Source organism: Rhagoletis zephyria, unplaced genomic scaffold (genome assembly GCF_001687245.7).
Source record: "Rhagoletis zephyria isolate East Lansing unplaced genomic scaffold, Rhagoletis_zephyria_1.1 Rzeph_scaffold_02512, whole genome shotgun sequence".
In the NCBI taxonomy this organism is placed as follows: domain Eukaryota; kingdom Metazoa; phylum Arthropoda; class Insecta; order Diptera; family Tephritidae; genus Rhagoletis; species Rhagoletis zephyria.
In genome coordinates this window covers 19155-40749 of record NW_016159596.1, presented here as the reverse complement: position 1 = coordinate 40749, position 21595 = coordinate 19155, and the positions used below count along the sequence as shown (strand labels likewise).

The window sequence follows — 21595 nt, the reverse complement described above, 5'->3', positions numbered from 1 at the left end:
CGTGAAATTTAGAACGTCCATCAGTCACGTTATTGATGATGACGCATGTACATTCATAGGTGGACGCAGGGAGCAGGCCATAATGTACACACCTTCGGTGTCAAAACTTGAAAATTTCAACTCACCTGAATGCGTCCGTCACGTGCTGCTGCACCGTTATCGGTAATAGTTTTCACAAATATACCCAATTTCTCGAGTCCAGCATCGGCACCAACGCCCATGCCAATTATACTCAAACCTAAACCTTCAGGACCTTTCATTAATTCCACCGGGAAGACATGCATCTTCTCGACACGCTTCTCCAGCTCATATTCGGCTGAAGCGGCCACGGGATCGACATCTTCATTGCGGCGATCATAATCGGTTACGGAGAAGGTTGAAAATACTTGTATGGGTCCGGAACTAAAGCGTACTTTGGTATTTTTCTTTACTGGTATTGGCGGATAGGAGAGTTCGTCGTCATCGAAGTCGAGTAGACCTGTGAAAAAGATAGTCGAAAGTAAATGATTAGTGGTGTTCAGTGAACGATAAACGAACTTATGGTAGCCGACAGATATTTAAAGGCAATCAAAATCTGCTTTAAAGAAGGCAATATCTAAGTAAATACATGCATTCAACTTCCATAAGATTTGGATTCGTACAATCTAACGCACCTCCGTCGATTTAAAGATTGTAGTGTTTTTTTAGGCGACTACGAAAACCTAGCGCCTAAATGCATGCTAGAACCTATATGGGCATTGCTGCATGTGCCAAAGTTTCCTTTATAAAATCTAGGAGGTTTTTGCATATGCACTTCTCAAGTGTCATTTAACAAAACTTTCTTAAGTAATAAGTTGATGACACTTCAAAACATGCTCAGCCTAATATATGGTATATGGACTAGGCATGGCGTACAACCTTGCAGAGGTGGTAATAGATGATTGCCATTGGCCACAGTGCCTACCCAGCTACTTTTTGATCCAATAAATATTTTTTTTTTATAAATACATGTAAACATAATGTTCTTCCTTCTCACTGAATTATTTGGTATTTATTATTTTTCTGGTTACGAACAAAAGTAAGGTGCAGGATGGCAGTTGAAGGCGGTGGATCATAAATCCAGATCTTTTAGGTTTCATGTCTTTATACACCAGATATACATATGGGTATGAAATACAGATAGATGGGCGTTCAAGTTGCTGATATATAAAGAAGATCGTCACGAGTACAGCTGTTCAACGGATTAGGGGGAGCAGAAAAATCTTTCTGACGAATGCTTATCTACATAAAGTTAATATTCTAACGGCCTTATTCATAAAAATAAGATACAAATTTTCGATTTATAAAGCATTTAAAGTCTTAAAGTCTTCTTCTTGATTTTTTATGAAATTGGGTTTAAAACATTCAAGCTCAAACATAAAGAGACTATAAAACCTGCAAAGGAGCCTGCAGGGAGAAAAGTTTGTCTCACTGATAAATGTTTTTTAACAGCTAAGCTCGACTATAAAGAGGCAAGAGTATTGTATCCAGTGGAAACTTAGATACTCCGGCCTGGCTACCGATCAAATAGCTATGCTGCAGAAGATAGTCTGTCAAGGAAGCGTTCATTCAGAGCTACCAACGATTTGTAATATGGTAAACAATCCATCGAGGAGAGCCACCTCTACTACCAGTCCTACCTCAATTTTTAAGGGACATTCGAGTATAGTTAAACAAAAATGGCAGTCGAAAAATTTGAAAGACCTCGCGCGCCTTTTTAACCATAGTCTTGACAAAATAAAACTGAGGAAGAATTCGAAGCCACTTCTACCTTAGTCAACCAGTGCTGTTCCCAAGCAACTAGAAATATAAGTCTCGAATAAACACTATCGACCATTCAAATAATTCGCCGTCCACCATTTCAGTGCCAGAACGAACGCATCAAGGGTTTTTTGCAGTGAAGGCTTACATAGGTCCATCAAGTCTCCTTCGATAGCCAATGCAGAAGAAATCGGTTTCCGGATTTGAACTCCAGGTCAGAACGAATAAGTAGATTATGGAGCTACGCTGCGGCAGGGTCGTATGGATTAGATCGCTGAAACAACAGACGCTTTCGGATCGAATTATTCCCTCGAGAGTTGGGTCTACGTAAGCGGAACGACTGAGATTAATATCTGGCCAAGGACTGCCACCCCAGCATTGCTCCCTAAAAACGGTTTGGGGAATTTGTATGCAGTTACAACAACTGTTCTACGTAATAAGAGGTGGGCAGGCATATCCAGGAGATATCGGATAAAGCAAAACATGATTACCTGGTACACTGATGGCTCATTGCCTGAAGAGGGTACCGGGGTCGGTGTAGTTGGACCGAGGTTAAGATACTAGGAACCCATGGGAAAACATATGTGCATTTTCCAGGCGGCCAGGCTACGCCATAGAAATGTGTGGACTTTAATATGAAGCGAAACTACCGGAATTAGAACATCGCGATCTTGACTGACAGCCAAATGGCTATCAAGGCCCTCACATCCCATCAGGTAACATCTAAACTGGTGAGTGAGTGCCTTGATAAGCTGAATACTCTTGGTCTGACCAATCGAGTTTTGGTTCTCTGAATTCCTGGATATATTGGTATTAAAGGAAACGGAATTGCTGATGAACTTGCGAAGAAGGAAGCATCAACCCCTTTCATGCCCTGAGCCGGTTAGAGGAAGAGACTTAAAGAAATAGCTACTGGGTCTAGAGCAGTCCAAAGCACTTTTAGGAGCATATAACTTATAGACGCTTTAAGGAATGTATGAGCTTATCCAAGAATAACTTAAGAATTGTTGCAGGAATCCTAAGAGGACATTGCAGGCTGAACTATCACCTGACTAAACTGCGAATTTACTCACAGAAGCGATACAGATTTTGCAGGACGAATATGGAGAGTGCAAAGCACATCTTAGAATGCTGTCCTGGGTGAACATTTTATAACCGAGGGCGAAGTGAAATCCGTAGGTTTAAATTCCATACTAAAGTTTCCCTGGGATACTGGATTAATAGACAGGCTGTAAATCCATGAAGTGGGCTCAATAGATCTTGAGGTCGCAGTGCTTTATCCCCAAATAATAATAATAAAAAAACAACAATCTTTTTCGGTTAACACTCTGAGTCATTCCTGTACTTAAAACCGCTGCCCCTACAAGAACAAAGCGAGAGGCGACGAAAGCCCACAAATGATTTTTCTTCCTACATATTTTTTTATTCAAACGGTGTCAGTTTCAAAAAGTAAAAACAGTCGTAACTAGTTAGAATCTTTTGAAACATTTAATTTATTATAGTTCTATCAAAAATGTAAGCTTTCCTTAAGTTTTCCGACAATTAGGATTCAATGATAAGATCATTAATCAGACCCGAAGATACATCAATAAAAGATTCAAAACCAAACTTACCCGGCACTTCCATCCAAAAGTTGCCATCTTCGAAATAATGCACTCCGGATTCCACATAAACTTCCTTGCTCTTCACTGGCGGATACTCTGGTATATAGTATTGCGAATCGTCGAGTTCTGTGCCACCAAGACTAGTAGTTGTTGTATTTGTATTAATCGAATGTAGCTCACCCTCAGCTAATGAGTAAGTGGAATTATGTTTGCTTGAAATTATGCTGTCATCAATGGTCGTAGTCTGATTGAGTGTACCATCCGATTGAGTTGACTCAACCGAAACAATTGATTCTTGCAGAGATTCGCCCGTTTGGCCATGTGGCGTTGGACTACTTGATTCCTGTTGCACAAATGTTTGATTCAAAAGTGACTGTTGTTCGCCTGGCTTACCGCTGGGTGATTGTGGTTGTTCGTATTGTTGTTGTTGTTGTTGTATAAAAAGTGTCGAATCATTGTCTGCATCGTAACTAGTCTCGACCTTAGATGCAGTCACCAAGTCGGAATGTTTACTTTCAACAACAAAACTACTTTCACCACCCACAATTCTGTCTTGACTTTCCGATGAATGTCGCCTCCTATCGTTGACTCCAGCACAGCGGGAAATTAGCAAATTCTCTAGACTGCGATTAGGCGCTTCAAGTACATCACGTAGCCATTCGGGCTCATCGTCGTCGTGTGTATTGCTGCTGTTGTTGTTGTTGTGGTTATTGTTGTTGTTGGCCTTGTTAGTTGCTGCAGCACTGATGCTGCTATCTACCGCCTTGGTGGAGGTCGCATTTAAAATGTGTGCAGGTGCGGCGCCAATGCCAACTATGTCGACATCCCCGTCGTCCTCGTCGTCCTCCTCCTCGTCATCATCATCTTCCGCTTCGTCGGCCTTGTTATAGGCGGTAACACTTTCGTTGGCGACAGTTATTGGATTACAACCGCCACTTGCAGTTAAGGTAGCATTTACAGGAGCAGCACGTACGTCACCAGCTATGTCAATGCTAACTTTGGCGGCAGCTGCTTTCGTCGTTGGCTTTTTGCCCTGCTGCTCTGTTGGTGGCGGTGATTCTGGTTGCGTTTCTTCGATTAGACTTTTAATGCTAGTTGGCGAAGTAGCTGTGGCAACAACAGCTGCAACGGCCACACCAACTGTCGGTGCGGCGGAGAGTATCTGTTCGACTTCTTTGGCTTGTTCGTCCGAGAGCAACGACTGTTGTCTGTGTGTGCGTATGTGTGAGTGTGCGAGGCGCGTTCAGGTGAATGCAATCAAATTGGAATTGCGCCGATTAGCGGCATCATCAAGGTGTACGGGCAAAAAAAGAGAGAAAATAGAAAAATATATTAGATTGGTAATTCGTGGAAAGCTACGACTAAGCTCATAAAAATAGAGGTGGTGAGGAAAAATAGTTAATAGTGATACTACTTCAATACGTATAATCACTACAGCAATAGATTCCTTTCTAGTAGCACTACGTATTTGCTTATATACATATATATCTACATACATAAATGACTACGTAAGAAGTATGCAATATTAAATCTATTTCTGATAAAGGGCTGGATAGATTGAAATAGAATCATAAAATACTAGTGCAGCTCGAAATCTATATATAACTTTTAGCGATAGCTATCGATAAAATGGTCGAAAAAATATCGATAGTTATCGACAAGTTTGCCGAAAAGTTATCGATAGTTATGGATATAGTTACTAACTTTTTTTTACGGATAATACCTGGTATATTGTTTCAACCGTTACATTTATCGACAAAATTATGGTTATCGACAACATAATAGATTTAGTAATGCAATTTAGGTTTTGAAGTTTTAAAAAGTAAATGCGAACGGTTTCATTCAAGTACCACACGCTTGCGTGTGCATTAAGGTGTTTCAAAAATACATGCGGAAAAAATTTTAAAATGATAAGCTCTCACCCCCTAAGATTTTTCTAAAAGGAAAAAAATGATACCCGATTTTTTTCTTTTTTTAATGATACTTAGCACAGCCTCAAAGCCTATTAAGTTTTTTATGTATTTTACATGGAGAAAAAAGCACGTTTCTCTTCGGAAGACTTACATTAACAATACCTAATTGTTTATTTAACAATTTTATAAAGTAACTATTTTTTATAGGTCACCTAAATCGCCAAAAAAAAAATACAAATGCAAATAAAAAAATTTTAGTATTAAAAAATTGTAAAACAAACAATTGGGCATTATTACTGGAAGTCTCCTGCAGAGAAACAGAGCTTTCCGATCGAAAAATTTCATTGATTTTCAAGAATTCTATATCATTTGTACGAAAAAGCGTTGTTCCCCATATAAAATATATGGAAGACTTCATGGGATTTGAGGCAGTTCTAAGTATCTTTGTTTTTAACAAAAAGGTACGGGTATTCTTTTGTTTTCATTTAGAAAAATACTAAGCGGACGGTGATTAACATTATAAACTTTTTTTTTGATTACTTTTATGTGCATTTGTGCCTATTTTCCGCTACCAACAGACTTAAAAAAAAAAAAATGTTCGTCTTACAGCGTCGAATCGCAAGTATTTTTGCAAGGCAATTTCGAAAACAAAATAGGCAGAACGTAGACATCGCCTTTTTACATTCTTCGTCATATCTACTGCATTTGCAGTCCGATTTTAAAGAATGATATATCGATGTTCCTGTTCGTGGAGATTTTTTTTGCAAAGTTCTTTGTGCTCAAGACCCCGTTCTAGTACTATTCACACAAACCTCAGTTCTCATCACTTTAACGTACCACCCTAATGTTAGTATATTAAAGCTAGGGGAAAAGCATTAAACGTTTGCTAACGAGGTATTTCCATTATTCCAGTAGAACTAACATTTCAAAAAAAAAATATGTTTGCCGAATGTAGGTATCACCGAAAAATGTTGGAAGGTGATCCCTAAGTTCGGCAAAAAAGGATAGAAATTCCTTGCAAAAATACTTTAAGACTCAGTGGTATACAGCGAACTGTTTTTTTTTTTTTTGCTTTAAGGTGTCAAGTTTCTTGCCCATTTTTTACCCTTCGTTAGCTGTTGCATATAAATATTTTTATGAGGCGAAAAACTACAGCCACTTGCTACCGTTAATTCTATACTGTACGCGTCGAAAATATNTTGATTACTTTTATGTGCATTTGTGCCTATTTTCCGCTACCAACAGACTTAAAAAAAAAAATGTTCGCCTTACAGCGTCGAATCGCAAGTATTTTTGCAAGGCAATTTCGAAAACAAAATAGGCAGAACGTAGACATCGCCTTTTTACATTCTTCGTCATATCTACTGCATTTGCAGTCCGATTTTAAAGAATGATATATCGATGTTCCTGTTCGTGGAGATTTTTTTTGCAAAGTTCTTTGTGCTCAAGACCCCGTTCTAGTACTATTCACACAAACCTCAGTTCTCATCACTTTAACGTACCACCCTAATGTTAGTATATTAAAGCTAGGGGAAAAGCATTAAACGTTTGCTAACGAGGTATTTCCATTATTCCAGTAGAACTAACATTTCAAAAAAAAAATATGTTTGCCGAATGTAGGTATCACCGAAAAATGTTGGAAGGCGATCCCTAAGTTCGGCAAAAAAGGATAGAAATTCCTTGCAAAAATACTTTAAGACTCAGTGGTATACAGCGAACTGTTTTTTTTTTTTTTTGCTNGGATCACTTTTATGTGCATTTGTGCCTATTTTCCGCTACCAACAGACTTAAAAAAAAAAAAATGTTCGTCTTACAGCGTCGAATCGCAAGTATTTTTGCAAGGCAATTTCGAAAACAAAATAGGCAGAACGTAGACATCGCCTTTTTACATTCTTCGTCATATCTACTGCATTTGCAGTCCGATTTTAAAGAATGATATATCGATGTTCCTGTTCGTGGAGATTTTTTTTGCAAAGTTCTTTGTGCTCAAGAACCCGTTCTAGTACTATTCACACAAACCTCAGTTCTCATCACTTTAACGTACCACCCTAATGTTAGTATATTAAAGCTAGGGGAAAAGCATTAAACGTTTGCTAACGAGGTATTTCCATTATTCCAGTAGAACTAACATTTCAAAAAAAAAATATGTTTGCCGAATGTAGGTATCACCGAAAAATGTTGGAAGGCGATCCCTAAGTTCGGCAAAAAAGGATAGAAATTCCTTGCAAAAATACTTTAAGACTCAGTGGTATACAGCGAACTGTTTTTTTTTTTTTTGCTTTAAGGTGTCAAGTTTCTTGCCCATTTTTTACCCTTCGTTAGCTGTTGCATATAAATATTTTTATGAGGCGAAAAACTACAGCCACTTGCTACCGTTAATTCTATACTGTACGCGTCGAAAATATGTGCGCAGTTTTTAAATAACCAAAAACTTATTTCTAGTTTTCAAATTACCAAAACTGTATGCCCAGCTTTTAAATTAAAGAACAAAAACTTACACAAAATGTATGGCAAATAAATGTATGCCCAGTTTCAATGACTAAATACTTACATCACGTTATTAATTGACCAAATATTTATGTCCAGTTTTCAAATGAACACAAATTTATGTTCAATTTTTAAATGGCCAAAAATTGATGTCTGGATTAAATTAACACTTTTTAATGTCAAAAAACTTATGTCAAGATTTTGTACGACGTTGTTATGAAAAATTTGTGACGACCAAAAATGTATGTCCACTTTTTAAATGGACTTTAAACTGGACTTACGAGTTTTTTAATGACCACAAATTTTTTGTTCCATTTTTAAATGAGTATAGTGTTTAATAAAATTTTTTATGTCGAAAAATTTGCTGTCAACTTTTAAAACTAGCACAACAAAATTTTGTATCTAGTTTTCAAATTGCCAATAACTATTAGGATTATGTCCGGTCTTTAATTCACCGATTAAGTTCAGTTTCTTCAAAACTTTCGTGTAGATGAAACCGGTTTGTCTCCAAACCGAAATTGACCAATAATCAAAAAGAAACGCACAACCAAGAATTTTTGTAAATACAAATTAATTGAGCTCAAATAAAATTAAATAATCACATAATTATATAATTGTATGCTTAAAAATAATGGCTGGCCAAATTTGGTTGGTTTTCCATACTATAAACACTTATCTTAAACAATGAAAGTACATTAATTAAAAACTACTAAAGCAAAACTTAGTGAAATAATAATCGCATTTAGATAAATGAAATAATGAAATATAGAAAATATGGAAAACAATGCACTAAATGAAATAACACTAAACAAATTAGAATTTACATACTATTTACTATAAAAACAAACCTGATTTTGCTTTCCAAAATTCTACGCACAACACAGCATACAAAGAGATTATTGGATTTATTGCCACATGTTGCAGCCACATCAAATCATCGCGGCGATAATGACAGCGCAATCATATAAACGGGCACGCAGAAAAGCAAGCAGCGGCAGGACAGAATAATATTCATGCATTTATCAAATAGTCGTGGTGCGTCCGCATATGCAGGAGGATCGATGGGCGTCGACGAGCGACGGCAGCAATATGAGACGTTCACAANCTGACCAAAAATTTATGTCCAGTTTTCAAATGAACACACATTTATGTTAAAGTTTTAAATGGCCAAAAATTTATGTCTAAATCAAATGGGCACTTTGTAACGTAAAAAAAATGTATATCAAGTTTTTGGACGACCAAAAATTTATGTACACTTTTTAAATGGCCAAAAATGTATGTCCAGTTTTTTATGACCAACAATTTGTGTTCAGTTTTAAAATGAGCAAATCAAATTTTTTATGTCGAAAAATTGCTGTCAAGTTTTAAAATTGGCCAGTAATCAAAAAGAAACTTCTTACGCACAACCAAAAATGTTTGTCAATACAAATTAACTGAGCTTAAATAAAATTAAATAATTACATAAATATATAATTGTTTGATTAAAAATAATGGCTGGCAAGATTTTGCTTGTTTTCCATCATATAAACACTTATCTTAAACAAAAAGTACGGCTATTAATTAAAAACTACTAAAGCAAAACTTAATGAAATAATAATCGCATTTAGATAAATGAAATAATGAAATATAGAAAATATGAAAAACAATGCACTAAATGAAATAACATTAAACAAATTAAAATTTACATACTATTTACTATAAAAACAAACCTGATTTTGCTTTCCAAAATTCTACGCACAACACAGCATACAAATAGATTATTGAATTTATTGCCACATGTTGCAGCCACATCAAATCATCGCGGCGATAAGGCGCCAATGACAGCGCAATCATATAAACGGGCACACAGAAAAGCAAGCAGCGGCAGGACAGAATAATATTCATGCATTTATCAAATAGTCGTGGTGCGGACATATGCAGGAAGGATCGATGGGCGTCGACGAGCGACGGCAGCAATATGAGACGTTCACAAACGATATGCAACACAATACGACAATACAATTTACGGCACAAATGAAATTAAAAACGATGCATATGATGCGATACGATACGATACGATATACGATGCACAAACAGCAGGCACAAATACAAAAGTATAAAGGCAAGCAAGCAGTAGTTGTTGCAGTAGATTTACATAAATAAATGCAGTTGTATGGAGTACGAGTAGTAGTAGTAGTTGCAATAAAATACGCACACAAATGGAAATATAAAAATGAAATAAAATGCAAAAATTCATAAATTAATAAATAATAGTTTGTAGAACATGTAAAACAGGCATTACATTAAATGAATAATTATAACTTAAATATACAAAAACTAAGATTTTAAATAATATTAGAAAACGTTGAAATATCAACTTCAATTTTAAATTAAAAGAAAAAGAAAATAACACTGTGTGAGCCTTTTTACCTTCCATTTATTAACTCGGGATGTAACTATGTAATATTGGTGCGCCTAAAAGATGCAGCGATTTCTATTCCCAANCGATATACGATGCACAAACAGCAGGCACAAATACAAAAGTATAGAGGCAAGCAAGTAGTAGTTGTTGCAGTAGATTTACATAAATAAATGCAGTTGTATGGAGTACGAGTAGTAGTAGTAGTTGCAATAATATACGCACACAAATGGAAATATAAAAATGAAATAAAATGCAAAAATTCATAAATTAATAAATAATATTTTGTAGGACATGCAAAACAGGCATAACATTAAATGAATAATTATAACTTGACAATACAAAAACTAAGATTTTAAATAATATTAGAAAACGTTGAAATATCAACTTCAATTTTAAATTAAAAGAAAAAGAAAATAACACTGTGTGAGCCTTTTTACCTTCCATTTATTAACTCGGGATGTAACTATGTAATATTGGTGCGCCTAAAAGATGCAGCGATTTCTATTCCCAAGTTACATACTAGTTAGCGATCAAACATATTTTATTTACGAACCGATTTGATTCAAATTTATTATCCCAAAAAAAAAAATATTTTGCNAGTTAGCGATCAAACATATTTTATTTACGAACCGATTTGATTCAAATTTATTATCTCCAAAAAAAAAATATTTTGCAAAAAAAAATTAATTTGCTCAAAAAAAAATTTCTAAAAAAAAAATTATTTTCTAAAAAAATTATTTTCTAAAAAAATTATTTTGCAAAAAATTATTAAAAAAAACATTACTTTGAAAAATAAATATTAAAAAAAAACATTCTTTTAAAAAAAAAAATATTTTGCAAAAAAAAATTAATTTGCTCAAAAAAAAATTTCTAAAAAAAAAAATTATTTTCTAAAAAAAATTGTTTTCTAAAAAAAAATTATTTTGCAAAAAATTATTAAAAAAAACATTACTTTGAAAAATAAATATTAAAAAAAAAACATTATTTTGAAAAAAAAAAAATATTTTGCAAAAAAAAATTATTTTACAAAAAATATAAATATTTTGAAAAAAATATGCTGCAAAAAAATTATTTTGCAAAAAAAAAATATTTTGCAAAAAAAAAAATATTTAAAAAAAAACATATTTTGCAAAAAAAAAATACTCGATAAGTGGCGCTCGCAATCAAAAAGACTTATGAGTCCATAGAGAACAAACAGAGAGACCTTCACTTTTATGCAGGGTGTTTCTTTACCGACTTCAAATACGTAAGGTTAAATTCTGTGGTTTATTTCATTTNGTCCATAGAGAACAAACAGAGAGACCTTCACTTTTATGCAGGGTGTTTCTTTACCGACTTCAAATACGTAAGGTTAAATTCTGTGGTTTATTTCATTTCAGTCACATAAAACATATCGTGAGAAAAGTTCAAAATTTTGGATGCGACCTCTTAAAAAGTTGTTATAATAAGACGATTATCGAGTACCAGATTTATGAAAAGGTTTGAATAATTTGAGAACTTCAAGGCAAAGGCATCTTATGCGGTAAGATATCTTGCTTAATTTGCTTCGGTTTTGTAATTAAGAACCGGAATCTTCAAGATAAAATTCCTTAAATAAACCCACTTTTTGCCCATTCATAGGCAGGATAGGCTTAGATCACAGTCAACTAGAATTTTCTAAGGCAGCTTTAAATTTCTTGGCTAAGGGTTCTTTTCTTGTTGGATTCCAGCTAAGCTTGAATGATAACTACAAGCATATGAGACCAGCAAGAGATAGTCGCCAAACGTGAATCACCGTTTGTCCACCACTGTATCTTCTCTTCTTCTTATTTGCCGCTGTAATTTTCCTATGACTCATTGTCAACTATTCCGTCTAATCCAACAAACTGGTGTTAATATCCAATGCAGGCAGCAGGAAAATGCAGCGATGCTTTAAGTATGAACATCACATTTAAACTTAATTGCGACCTAATTTTTTATTTGAAATTGACACTGATTTCAATTCAATCACCAGTTGATACAATTCACCAATACCTCAATTTAATTGGGCTTCTGAAGGCATTATTATAAATAAAAATAAAAAAAAAATCCATTAAACGCATAAAAATTCAGAGCTTCTGATAAAAACTACATAAATATGCAAATTAAATTTTTGCATTTGAATTTGAGAAGCCATATTCCTGACTTACCATGACATTAAAGAAAACCAATAAAAATATGAATTTAAATTTTTAATGTAAATAAAGGTGACAAAGCGTAAAAAGTCATGCTGCATAAAAATGTTACATACTACAAAAAAAAAAAAAATTGCGGGAAGACTTAAATTAAATAACATTTAATTATGGTGTATTTAAAAATATTTCTATTGAAAGCCATATAAGAGAAAATTGCCTTTTTTAATTTACTGCAAACAATAAAATATCAAAACGTGTAAAAGGATTAACTGAGTAATGAAGCTAAAGCAAAACTATGCAGGGAGTTAATAAAAAAATTAATGTAATAATAAAAATGTACAACAATAAAAAAATAAATAAACAAAAAATATAGTTAAGGGCGTAACATCATTACTGACGCGCACAGACGGCAAATTAAGCGCCTCGGAAGCGCACTGACAGCAACGCTAAGGCATATATATACACACACATATGTATATATGTACACAACAATTAGCTGAATGAGTTAGCAATGAAAACATGTAGCAGTGAAAGACCTTTGCAATGGTATTAATATTTATTACACCAAAGGGAAAATGGCGAACAGACAGACAGGCGCTTCAACGTGCAGCTACACTTAGTATGTATGGAAAAGCACAGAACGCCCAGTTAGTTAACTGCAGGATAATCTGTAAATGTTCAACATAAAAATGAAGTTCTTATGCATTGTTAACTAGCTGTTTGCTAGTAGCTTTTTGCCCAGTTGGCAGGTGTAAAAATGCATTTTATTCGACGCTCAGGCTGCTCCCACCGCTCTCGCCGGTACGGTACGGTAGTGGATGGGCGTGACTGGCTTTACAAATAAATGCGCATTAATTGCAACACTTCAGTCAAGTGAAAGAAGGCGAGGTATCACAACAACATGGTTATGGTGATTAAATGAAAAACCAGCTGAATATAAGCCCTTGACTGCTGCTCTGTTTGCTTACTTTTATTTTTTTTTTTTGCGCAAACCTTTGATGGTTATTATAGTTAACTGAATGAGTGGATACAGAACGGAAATGGTCAGCCAGTCAGCCAGCTAGCCAGTCAGCCAGCTAGCCAGTCAGGCGGCCAGGAAATCGACCTGCCTGACTGACATAATTGGACAAGTTATGAGCAGCACATTTGGGCCACTGCACTGATTGGTATCAACATTGTCAGCCGTTACGACAATATTTACACAATACATATGGATACACGCACACATCCATATGCACATACTCACATGCGCAGAGTAGCGCCACTTCAGCAGGATTTCAGCTATGGCCGCTTGAATAAAGCGTACTCGAAGCTTGCCTTCGGCGCACAAAAGTGACACTGGGCGCACTGAGGATTCAGCTTAAATGTAATTTCAATTTTCAGTACTATTTAAGTTGATTTTACATTTACATATGTTTATTTAGGGTGGTCCTTAAATGTACGAGAGAAATTTTTACCCTAGGTTTCATTAGCCTCAACCCCTAAGTTTTGGTCTCAACGACTCAAAAAATTAAAATAATTTTTTTTTCATCTAATAACCAAAATCAAAACTACTTTAGTCGAAGAAATCACATATAAATTTGACACCGATTGGAGTCGGCTAAGGCGTGTCGCAAAGGGGTAAAAGTTCAGATTACCCTATGAAAACGTATTAACCGACTCCAATTGGGGCCAAATTTATATGTGATATTTTCGACTACGGTAGTATCGATTTTGGGTACTAGATGAACAAAAAAAATTTATTTTAATTTTTTGACACGCCTTAACCGTTCCAATCGGAACTATTTCTTGCACGTTCATTTGCCAAATGTTCTTCAACGGCTCGGCGCCAGTGAGTCATTCGCTATCGTATGCTACGAATGCTGCATTATACTAAAGCCAGCCTTTCGACATAAGCTACTATTCCATACGAATACAGATATGTGCATACATGCCTATAAGTATGACTTAATATTAAGGGTAATATGCAGCGCATCTGGTAACTGTAGTATGCTACACAGAATGCAAATAGCGCCAATAGTAATAATAACGTTCGCTGACAACCGTGCGCGCTAACCACACCTACAACAAAACGACTGGTAAAACGACTCTGCCACTCTACTTAACCACCTGAACACTAACGCCGCCAAATGAAGGCCAATTTGCTTCTAGAAAAATTGAAATATTATGCGCCTAATGGCGTGTCTAATAGCGCAACGCTAGTGGTGAACAGTGGGGTTTATTAAATTGAAATTAGAAGCAAAAAATACGCGGGGTATTTTATTTATTTTTTAATATATTTCACACTGTAACAAAAACTATACAAATACAAGTTTTAAGCTTTGTAAACAAATTTAGAAAAAATTTATAAAAGATTCAAACTTTTTAACAAAATTTTTACAGAAATTTCGGGTTTGCAATTTAATAGACCATTTAGTTTTAGTATAACAAAGTAACAAGTTTCAAGTAGCTCAAAATTCTGGTTGATTTTTGGGAACTTTTTTTGTGGAACGCGTTACACATTTTTCCATACAAAAAAAAATTGTCGAGCATACTTTGTGTGGAAGAAAATGCGCGCACAAAAAATTTTTCAAAAATCAACGGTAAGTAGTTGCTTGCACTTTATTGTACTAAAATTAAACGGGCTATTAAACTGCATACCCGAAATTTTCGTAAAGATTTTGATCAAAAAGTTGGAAACTTTTATGAAAATTTGATAAATTTTGTACAAAGTACAAAACACGTATTTATATAACTTTTGTTACAGTGTGAAATATAAAAAAAAAAAAATATATTAATTTACAAAATTCTACGAAAATGTCTATTTAACTCCAAAAAATGCATAAAACGCCGAAGAAATATATAAAATACTAAACAAAAAAAAATCTTAAACTCCGAAGAAAAAATCTATATCGGTCGGAAAAAATTTATAAACTCTGAAAAAATCTATAAGACTTCGAAAAAAACCGGAAAATAATTTAAGAAGTTTAAAAAAAATTCTTTAAATGCATTTTTATGGAAAAATTTACTAAGTTATAAAACTCCGAAAAATCTATAAAACTCCGAAAAATCTATAAAACTCCGAAAAATCTATAAAACTCCGAAAAATCTATAAAACTCCGAAAAAATCTATAAAACTCCGAAAAAGCTATAAAACTCCGAAAAATCTATAAAACTCCTAAAAATCTATAAAACTCCTAAAAATCTATAAAACTCCTAAAAATCTATAAAACTCCTAAAAATATATAAAACTCCTAAAAATCTATAAAACTCCTAAAAATCTATAAAAATCAGAAAAATCTATAAAACTCCGAAAAAATCTATAAATCTCCACAAAAATCTATAAACTCTGAAAAAATCTATAAGACTTCGAAAAAAACCGGAAAATAATTTAAGAAGTTTAAAAAAATTCTTTAAAGTTGAAGTTACTTTACATGCCCTTTTATGTAAAAAAATTTACTTTAAAAATATTTTTATCAAAAAATTTGGTTTATTAATATTTTTAACATCATACGTATTTTAAATTTTTAGAACAAATCTAAAAGATCGGTGACTTAATTTTTACTGCCGGTCTTACGAAATCAATTTAAGTGAAAAATTATTTTTTTTTTTCTGTTAGTTTTCATATTGATTTCAAATAAAAAAACAAAAACTATTTTTATTTTTAAAATGTTGAAACCTATCGGGCTAGTTTCGATAATTAAACTAAAAGCTTACATCTGAGCCGAGTTTTTTTTAGCTTCTAGCGGTTTACATATTTTACGTGTACGAAAAATAAAATCACACACTGTAAATATATAAGTACGAATACATAGTTACAATATACTAAGCGCGAAGCGCGCACTCAGGCCAAATGGCACCACGAATTCGATCGCCTGACACAAAATATGGTCATTAAATTTGCCAAACAAACGGCTAACCGAAAACTAAAGTATCCAATTACGAGCACTACTAAATTTTTAATAATGACAAATAGGCGACATAGGCGATGGCGACACTAACTCGTAAAACCCAAGTTGCATGCACGAAATTGCTTAGTTATTCACTAAGCAGCGCATAACAACAAAATGTTATAATGGATTACCAGTCGAAAATATTTGGAGTAATTAATAATAAAACAGCAGAAAAGTATTAAAAATAAAAATTAAAATTAACAAAATATTGTAGTTAAACGAAATACATACGCGAAATACGAGCGCTATGATACAAAAGCAAATAACTTCGGGTGGCTGTTAAGCAGGTCGTATACGTAATCAAAGCGCATTACTCATACGCCATGAGTATGCTTTCGATCACAAAAAATCACAACACCTCAAAAACCACTTTTCTGCATAAAATTAATTCAAAATTCCATATGTGAACGAAATGAAATTCATATTTTCACTAGCAATGCAAATTTTCGCGGGTGTTTCGAAAATGGACAAAAATATTCGCTTAAATCAAACTCAGCATGCGGACGGACGTCAATGGCACAGCACAAAGCGCGAACGAGTAAAAGGCGCAAACTAGACTAAAAGCAGCATATTTTGTTATTACAGCGGTTACATATGTGGCTATATGTATGTATGTATGTATGTTTGTTAAAGGCGCTCAATATAAATGAACGTTGCGAGCCATGAAAGCGATGACGAAATTGAAAATGGAATAGAAATTGAAGGAAAATGGGCATGGGTTGGAAAAGAAAAGTAGAGGAAATGGCGCGAGCGCGCATAAACGAGCAAACAAGAGAACACACAAATACACATATTTACCATACATACATACATACACAAGTCCGCACTAAAACAAGGTCAGCTGTAATTATTTTGTCATACATTTTTAATTAATTTACGCATTATGCGCATATGAGCATATGTAAATATGTGTGTACGTATGTACGTCATATGCGCGCTGGAATGTGTGTAAGCAAACAATGAAGAAGCCAAAGCGCAGAAAAAAATATGAAACATAAAAGCAAACAAACAATACAACACTGTGTATTTGCATGAACATAAGAGCACACATATTTGCAGGCGCGTGAGGTAGAAGAAAAAGCAAAAAAAAAACTTGAAAAAAATAAGAATAGCGACAAAGTCAAATTGTACAAAATACGAAAGCGACGAGCAGAAGTCGGGCAGCGAAAAGTATAACTTCGCTGCGAATGTGGTTGACTCTGAACACACGTAGATGCTCTGCAAAGGACTGCGATAAAACAATGAAATCATTGTGGCAGTCCCGCGAGTGTCGAATGCGAGTCAAGGCGATGGTGCTTTTTGCCCACAGTTTCACACTCATCAGCTGCAATTAGAAGATAGCCGCTTGGTTCAACCATTAGGCGGAGCCTAAAAGTATTTTGCATACTCATTAGCTTTATTTTTTTCTTAGCTCAAACAAAACGGTGTGCTTTCTTACTTTTATTTTAACATTTCCGCTCGAGACAAATAAGCGTTGCCTATTATTTCCCAAATTTGTATCTGCTCATAAGTAAAATGTATGTTTTTTTGGGTAAATTACAATTAAAAACAATTTGAAGAAGTAAAAAAAATATAATTTAATTAAAAAAATAAAATTTAAATCAAAAACATTACAGTATAAAAAAAAATTTTATTCTATAGATTAAAACAATGTAAAAAAAGAAAAAAAAAGAAAAAACTAAGATATTAACAAAAAATAAAATAGCAATAAATATAAGTATTTGACCTTGAAATATAAACCAATTTAGAAACACTATAAAAGCAAAAATATAAAAAGTTAAATACAAATTCCGAAAATAAAATTAAAAAAAAAAAATAAAATTAATTTAAATCTAACATTAGATAATAAAAATTTTAGTAAGAAATATCAAAAATTTAAAAAATACAAATGAAACAATTAATAATAATAATAGATTGGCGCTTAAACACATGTTTTGCCGAGCTTTTCCTCCGATTTGTGGCGTGGGCCATGATGTTGTCACACAACTCCGAACGGCGATTGTATTTTTATGAGAAGCTGTTTTTTATGGCAGAAATACACTCGGAGGTTACCCATTCCTGCCGAGGGGCAAATGCTGTTAAAAAAAACCTTTTTTGTACATTTTTTGTTGTTTAAACCCAGGCACTGCGAAGTGGAAGCGCGCACTGTTTACCACTACACCACAGCAGCCGCCATAAGTAAAACAAATAATTAGACTAAAAAAACAATTAACAGAAAAAAACATTATAGAAATTTAAAAAATAAAAATAAAAAATTATATAAAATAATAATTAAAAAATAAAAACAATTTATTTGGCATTAAAATATGGAAAAAAATTAAAAATTAGAAACATTAAATAACTTATACACGCATATTAGGGTGGTCCTTAAATGTGGGAAGGTAATATTTACCTTACGATTTCCTAAGCCTTAACCCCTACGTCGATGCTACTATAGGCGAAGATATCACGTATAAATTTTTGTCCCCATTGTAGTCGGTTAAGGCGTGTCGCACAGAGGTCAAAGTTCAGATTAACCTATGAAGACGTCTTAACCAACTCGAGACATCTGGCCTTTGACCGACTAGGATCAGGACCAAAATTTATATGTGATATCTTCGACTATCGTAGCATCGACGTAGGGGTTGAAGCTTAGGAAATCGGATGCAAAAATTTGCTTCGATTTTAGAATCGGCAGCTGAATTAAGGGTTTTTTTTTAGCGATAGAGCGTTCTGGAAAAGTTTTCTGAGACGGAGTTTTCGAACTGCCGAGATAGGTCGGTCTTTCACTCAACCGTCGATATATTAAAAATATGCAATTCTCTTATTCAATATTTAAGTGAAACTGGGTAGATTCAGAGTTTTAACAAATGAAATTTTCAGCTGGGTTGAATTTCACACTCAACCATCTCTTCACTCAAAATCAACTCATTACTTTTCAGCCCTCTTTCACTCAAGCGTTACTCATTTTTAACTTTCCTCCATCACAATTTTGAGCGTTCTAACCTTAAGCAGTGCAAGAATACTTGTACTTATTCACACTAAACACAGAGAGTGCGAAGCAAGTCAATTGAGTGTATGCACGCTTTTCTCACTGCAGTGCCAGACTAAAATACTAAGGGTAGGAAGTGCCGCCAAAAAGTATGCAAGGCCGCTTGCTTACCACTCAGTAGCCACTACGTCACAACGAGTAGAGTGGAGATAGGAGAAGAAAGATTGCAAAATGGAATTGAAAATGCAGTACAAGGTTACAATCAGCGCAGTATAGCAATGTATGTATGTGCATATGTATGAGTGTACATATGTACCACAGATGTCCTTCATCGGTACTCCCTTGACACAATGGCATGGCATATGCAAGTGACTACTTAAAAATACAGCCACCATACTCTTCACTTCAAATCAAATACTTTTGGCATCACGATTCGAGTGGTAAAACTGAAGAGTGTGGGGTTGTAAAGCATTAAGGTTTGGATGTCTCTGTGTTTTGTGACGTCATGCACTCAACGTTTAATGAATTATTTAGAAAAAGTGGTTAGATAAAAATAGCAAATGAAGGCAATAAAGGGTTGAAAATAGACCACCAGCGCCTTAGTGCCGAGTGCTCGAAAGTTATTGTTAAATGTTTGCTACACGGTCTATTGAAATTGAGTGCAGCAGGTGCATATGTGTATGGGGCGTTTCATACCAAAACGGACGGGGTTCATACTACATGTGTTTGATTTGTTTCAAATTTTTAGGGGTATGATGCATAAACATAAATAATAAATAAATATAAAATTTGAGCTTGATTAATACATTTTTATGAACTTTACAGCACAAAAAAAAGAAAAACAAATCGATTTAATAGTTTTCCAAATATCTCGAGAATGGGGCGAGAAAAAAATTTGAAAAAAAGATCACACATACACACACCAAAATTCTCTATGAAAAGAAATATTAAAAAAAAATCTTGAAAAAATTTTCACATACACATTTTTTGATAACAAAAAAAAATAGTTTTTGCAAATATGCCATCTAAAAAAAAAAAATAAAAAAAATCACAATGGTGGCTCTGAGTATTGTACAATATTTAAGTATAGTATTATGGGGTGCATTCTACAATAATAGGAGTTATGATTTTTTTTACACCGAAGTTGAGTACATTACAAATTTATACATTTTTCAAATTTTTAATATTTTTTTAGAGTTTTTTTAAGTATGCAGTTTTGTAGCCCATAAAATTTTAGTATAATGAAGAGCAAGTATTTCACAGTAGCAGTAGTATTGAAGATACCGCAACTCAATGCGGTAAGAGCTGCAGCTTCTTAAAAAAAAAACCTTACAATTGTAACCTAGCTAGAGTGTGAAAGGTCTGCAAAAAGATAAAAATGCACTTTTGTAGAAACACATGGTTCTGAATGCCCCAAGCGAGCAAGCGACAACGTTATGCCATCAAACTGCCAAGCCAAGGTGAACTATGACGTAGCGCCAACAATGTAGCTACATATGTACATATGTGTGTACGTATGTATGTATATGCATACTAACAGACAAACATCCATCGACGAGAAATAGTAAAATGTGAGAATATTTTGCGTACATTTTGCTTCAGTTCATTTGATTCGATTGAGAATCATTCAATTATAAGCTGTTGGCGATAAATAACTAACATAGCTAACACTATTACTAGCAGCTGTGAGGCGGACGAAATAACAAAATTTTAATGTGATTTACTTGAAACTTAGTACCTTGGGGCTTGAGTGTAATAATGTGCAAGTTTGGAATGGCTAAAAATTACAGTTGATTTTTTTGGAATTTTTTTGTCGAAGTTGCAGCGGTTTCCTTCCGTATGAAAAAAAATGGGCTTGTTCGTTTTTTTTGATGAAAAGGTTTGGCTGAAAAGGTCACATATATTTAGGTATGGATGTGTAGTTAAGTAGTATTTTGGCTTCTTATTTTTCCCCTGGTAAAGTTTGAATTTTTCATAAAAATGAAAATAATTTGGGAAAATCACCTGTATAAATCTGTGTATAAAAACAGAACTTTTATTTTTTTATTTTTATTTAATTCTTAGACCTTATTGATTTAAAAAGAACCATATTTTTTGTCTTGTTTTATATAATATTTTTTTTAAGTTAATTTAATTTTTAGGAGTTTATTTTTTTCTTCCTTTTAATTATTTTTCTGTCGTTTTTTAATTTTACTTTCTTTTAGTTTTTAATTTAATATTAAGAATCTATCTATTTTTTATTTTTATTTGTTATTATCTTTTTAATTAAACTTTCTTTTCATTTTTAGATTTTATTGTTATCAAAATTAAAAAATTTTAATTTCTATAGTTTAAATAAGAAAAATGTGTATTTTT

General features: G+C 33.8%; 1 protein-coding gene across 2 annotated transcripts in view; it reads right to left on the bottom strand.

Moving 5' to 3' along the window:
- Nucleotides 1-21595, bottom strand: part of LOC108367039 (uncharacterized) — a 45661-nt gene that overhangs the window by 10626 nt on the left and 13440 nt on the right. For both annotated transcript variants that reach the window (XM_017621561.1, XM_017621562.1), the window contains exons 2-4: nucleotides 9493-9513; nucleotides 3393-4591; nucleotides 126-478 (exon numbers count right to left, since the gene is read on the bottom strand). In XM_017621561.1, coding sequence (XP_017477050.1) covers nucleotides 126-478; nucleotides 3393-4591; nucleotides 9493-9513 — 1573 coding nt within the window. The remainder of the gene's footprint in view (nucleotides 1-125; nucleotides 479-3392; nucleotides 4592-9492; nucleotides 9514-21595) is intronic.